The 5,000-nt window shown below is 41.8% G+C and overlaps 1 protein-coding gene across 1 annotated transcript in view; it reads right to left on the bottom strand.

Annotated features, from left to right (window-relative positions):
- The window catches only part of LOC106806284 (sushi, von Willebrand factor type A, EGF and pentraxin domain-containing protein 1-like), an 8,497-nt gene extending 7,924 nt beyond the window's left edge, over window positions 1–573 (bottom strand). The window contains 1 exon segment of the mRNA XM_014808168.1: window positions 260–573. Within this exon segment, the coding sequence (XP_014663654.1) occupies window positions 260–320 (61 nt within the window). The 5' untranslated portion in view covers window positions 321–573.
- Window positions 574–5,000: the final 4,427 nt, after the last annotated feature.

Raw genomic sequence — 5,000 nt, 5'->3', positions numbered from 1 at the left:
ACACACACACCACCGGCAGCACAACACACACACACAACACACACACACACACACACACACACTACACATCACACACACACTCACAACAACACACACACACACACACACACACACACACACACATACACGCGCGCGCACACACACGCGCACTCCCCCCACACATACGTATATAGATATATATAGGTATTTATTTATTTATTTATACAAAAGAGTGCATAATTATATAACAGTAGATCTCATACAAGAAGTTGTATACAACCTTGAGCTGATGTCGCATGCAGCAGAGCCAACAAACCGACGAGAATCGTCTCACACTTCATTTCCGTCACTTCTCCTAAGTAACACACATATATTATGTATATATCCTTCACATCCGCCTCAGCTCTGATATCTATGAACGGTTAAGCGTCCACGTGGCGTGCGCGCGAAACGCACGCTCCCTTTGTTTTAAATGTTTTACAATAGCACAAGAGTTCCCAACTACTATTAACGCTGGTCCAGAGTTGCGTTCAGTGTTGAGCAGTGTTGACTCAGTCGGAAATCGCAGACAGCACAACAGAGCACGGCTGTAGAGCGAGTGGCACTTGGTGCGCGCGGACCTGGATGGACAACCGTCTATAGCATCTGCTCGCTGACACTACATTCCGTAACGAAACACCGGGACAAAGAACCGGGCGAAAACATCATATGGTAAAGTATATATTACCCCAACGTTGTTGTGTTGACGTGCAGCATTTCTCCGAACGTAAAGCATACATTCGCCTACTCCCGTGGGACAGATTTCTCTTGCCAAGTCTGCATTCGATTTATTAATCCGCGACAGAGTTCGTAAAGGAAAAAGCCAACTGCGCAAAAAAATAATAAAAACAGCGAATTTTTATTTCGGACATCAACCCCCATTCGCATATTCTCCATTGTGCTCCGTGTGCCTGCTGATGATTTCTTCAACGTACGTATATAGTACGTATCCAGTTTAATGTTGCGCCACACCCACCATGCTCCTCCTCCATCCCCACGAAACCAGAAGGCACGCGAGAAGTATATTTAAACATTGCCATAAAATTACGGACGGTAGTAAGATAGTATAAGAAAGGCACACTAGCAACGAAACAAACACAGGCAAATGTGAGTGGCAGCGCTTTACACTTGTTGTACTCATTCTGCTCGTTGAATCTGCGCGTAACCAGATAAATTAGGGCATGTGTTTTTTAGACTGCATTTGTCTGAAGGCGAACGGGACCGTGACAGCTCCTGTAAGGCGAGAGCAGCGCATCAGGATCTCAACCCGTGAGAAGGTGTTCAGGCGAAGTGAACCAAACTAGGCCTACTCTGTAGGGACCGATAAATTTTACGACGACGTCATCAGGCCGAGCCTCATCCCAGGGGCTCGGGCCCGGGAATTCATGAAGGACAAGGATCTGGTGTTGTGGGCCTAAAAGGCGCCATGTCATACATATAAATAATCGAGAGCTAATAATACATCATTAGCTACATACATTAGGTATGTATATTATGTGTACATCATAAAATTATGTATATTAGCTCTTGAAATAGTGTAAGTGATTATATTATTGCTCGTGGATCCGTCGAGTTATTTTTGCGTCGCAGGCTTTCGGCAGACGTGCGTCGATCAGGGAGTATGAGTTACATTATCATAAGAAATATTGCAAGTATAGGTTGAGATTGTAACGCTCGCACATAATTAAGTATTCAAATTAGAAATCATTCAAGTTTAAGTTCATGCCGCCGATTACTACATCCGTAAGTCACCAAATACCATCGCTGCATTGATTTCCCACAAAACGACGCCTAGGTGTGCTAGTTTACGCGTGTAATGTGATAACTTGGGCAGTTTATTTTAAGCTGCGATGCCCACTGTAAAGTGCCTTTATGAAATTTAATCGAAAAGTATTCATTCCGTACCGTAATATGTAAGATGTGTTTATTCAATATAGCCGGCCTTATAATACATGTAAACTTCGTTGTGACCTACGGGCAGGCTTGAAGGTTACTGATCACGTGTTTTACATGTGCCTGTTACGAGGACAGCTATAGTGTCCGTAGGATTGTCGTATCGTGCAATACGCAAGTCACGCAACACGCACTGAAAAAAACGGGGAAAATTTCACCCCGTTTTTATCTGTGTGATAAAAACTGCGACAGCGAACGCTTTGGGTTTTTTATGAAGTGTAAGAAATTAACACGACGCGGGTAGCCCAGCTCCATTTTATGCACATTTTTGAATCAAAATATTAATCATTTAGTCAGCTACTGCGCATGCGCGTACACGGATTTTAGCCTATTCAACATAGATAAATTTCTAAAATATTTGTTAATGTAGCAGGGAGTTATATCCTGGGTTAAATATACCCAGTACCTGTTTAAATGACGAGTATTTCGAAGATATATATATACACGTGCATGTATCTGGGAGACTGATGCTATGCAGAAACGCTGTGTCCGGAGTACCCTGCAAGCTAGGGCGTCGTACCATCTTTTAGCAGAGCCATGACGATGGATATTTATCGGATAAATCTACTAGCGGGTAGCCCCGCTCTATTTTGAATACATTTTTGAATCAAAATATGAATAATTAAGTCAGCTATTGCGCATGCGCGAACCCAAATGTTAGCCAATTCAACATATAGATAAATTTCTAAAATATTTGCGAATGTAGCAAGGAGTTATATCCTGGGTTACATATACGCAGTACCTGTTTAAATGACGAGTATTTCGAAGAATATATGCACATACATTTATCTGGGGGACTGATGCCAAAAAGACTCTGTCCGAGGTACCCTGCAAGCTAGGACGTCGTACCATTCAGCATAGTTTTCTCAGCGCATGAAAAAATCAACGACGGTTAATTTGATTGCAATTCTATGCATAGAAATCGATACTTAATCTAAACTCTATAAGCATCACGTGTATATGGTCTCGCAGTTTACCAATCGTTTGAAAATAAATTAATTATCAATTTAAATTGCATTTGACGCATTTTATTCAGATTTTATTCAGACCTTATTCAACGGCGAGGGAGAGAGCTAGGCGAGAAGGAATACGCGCGAAAGAGAGATATAGAGGGAATGGGAGAGTCATGGGAGAAAGGTTTACCTGATTTACCTGATTCCACCCCTAACCTGTAGGTTTGGAGTGGATCGAAGGGTAGAAAGACTACTGTCTTGTATAAACCCCCATCCTTAAATATTCATCCACATGGCGTTTGAAAGAGTTAATAGATTTAGCTTGTACTGCTTCTTCTGACAGGTTATTCCAGTGATTTATCACTCTAAAAGTGAAAAAAAATGCTTCCTTAACTCTAGTCGTGCACGCGGAGTGAACAATTTGAGGCTATGGCCACGAGTATTCCGATCTTGTAAAGAATTTTGTTGGATCAATTAATTCGTAGCCATTCATTAGTTTGAAAGTTTCAATAAGGTCTCCTCTTAGTCTTCTCTGTTCCAGTGTTATAAGTCCTAGTTTCTCTAGTCTTTGTTCGTAGGAATAATGACGAATATCTGGAATCATACGCGACATCCTTCTTTGCACCTTTTCCAGTAACACTATATCTTTCTGCAAATAGGGATTCCAAGATTGGACAGCATATTCAAGGTGAGGTCTAACCAGTGATTTGTAAAGCTGAAGTATGATTTTTTTGTCTTTATATGTTATAGTTCTATTGATGACTCCCAGTATTTTGTTCGCTTTAGTGGCAGCTATGGCACATTGCTTGCTGTTCTTAAGGGATTCAGTTATGGTTACTCCAAGGTCCTTCTCTTGTTGTACTTGCTCCAAGATGTGCTCATTCATGTTGTATTTATGCTTTTGGTTGTTGTAACCATAATGGATACTTTTGCATTTGTCAGCATTGAACAACATTTGCCAGTCATTGCACCATCCTAGTACCGTTTGCAGGTCATGTTGCAGTGCTTCAGTGTCTGCTGTTGTGGATACTGTTCTGAATATTTTGGTATCATCTGCAAACTTTAATATATGGCTTGTGACATTTTCGTCTATGTCGTTGATGTAGATGAGGAACAGTACTGAACCTTGAGGGACACCACTTGTTACCCGTGACCAATCTGAAAATTTCCCATTTAGGACCACTCGCTGCTTCCTATTTGTGAGCCATGACTCTATCCATCTACTGACCTGTCCCGTGATACCATGTGCTTGCAGTTTGTTGACAAGTCGTTTGTGGGGTACCTTATCAAAGGCTTTAGAAAAGTCCAGGTATATTGCATCCACAGGGTCTCCATGGTCTACATACTTCGTCACTAGTTCGAGGAACTCCAGTAAATTCGTTTGGCAATGGGCTCGAGGTGGAGCGGAAATGACCAGATCGACAAAGAAAGAGAGAATGGGGTACGAGAAAAAGTTGAGCGGGAGAAATGGATTGTGGCGAAGTGACTTTGAGAAAAAGTGAGACAGGGTGTTTTTGCAGTGTAGGTGGAACCAGCGATGATGTGAAAAAAATGGATACGCACTTATGATAATAAGTTTCAGCGTGTGTCTTATAAGTGTAATGGTATTCGACAAGTCTTGGTTGTAGTTAAGATGATTTATTAAGCACGAACGAAGTTACAACGTTGACAGGGGCGCTGCCATGTTGGATTGCTTTACTCACGTACAACGCTCATAATAGATGGCGCGTCGGTGCAGTGTATAAAATAATATGAATACTGCTACATCCCCCCTACCACAAGAAAAAGAAAGTTCAAACATACGCGATTTCGCGTGTGGCAGTGAGGCGGTACATACGGCATCAAATATACGCGGGATATAGTAGTTCACGAGTCGTTTACGTACGGTTCGCATTCGTTAACTACAGTATTGAAAAATCTCGATTCATTAACGTAGATACGCGGGTAGTCTATATAATTGCAAAGTCTGTGACGCGCAACAAAGTAACTAAACAGATAGTACAAAGACATGACGACACACAGCCAGTCCAGAAGACCTCAGATCTGGGTAATCAGGCTTTCTGGTGACTTCACTTT

The sequence above is a fragment of the Priapulus caudatus genome, unplaced genomic scaffold, assembly GCF_000485595.1.
Source record: "Priapulus caudatus unplaced genomic scaffold, Priapulus_caudatus-5.0.1 Scaffold152, whole genome shotgun sequence".
NCBI lineage: Eukaryota > Metazoa > Priapulida > Priapulimorpha > Priapulimorphida > Priapulidae > Priapulus > Priapulus caudatus.
Note: the sequence above shows the minus strand (reverse complement) of the source record. Positions and strands in the feature narration are given on the sequence as shown.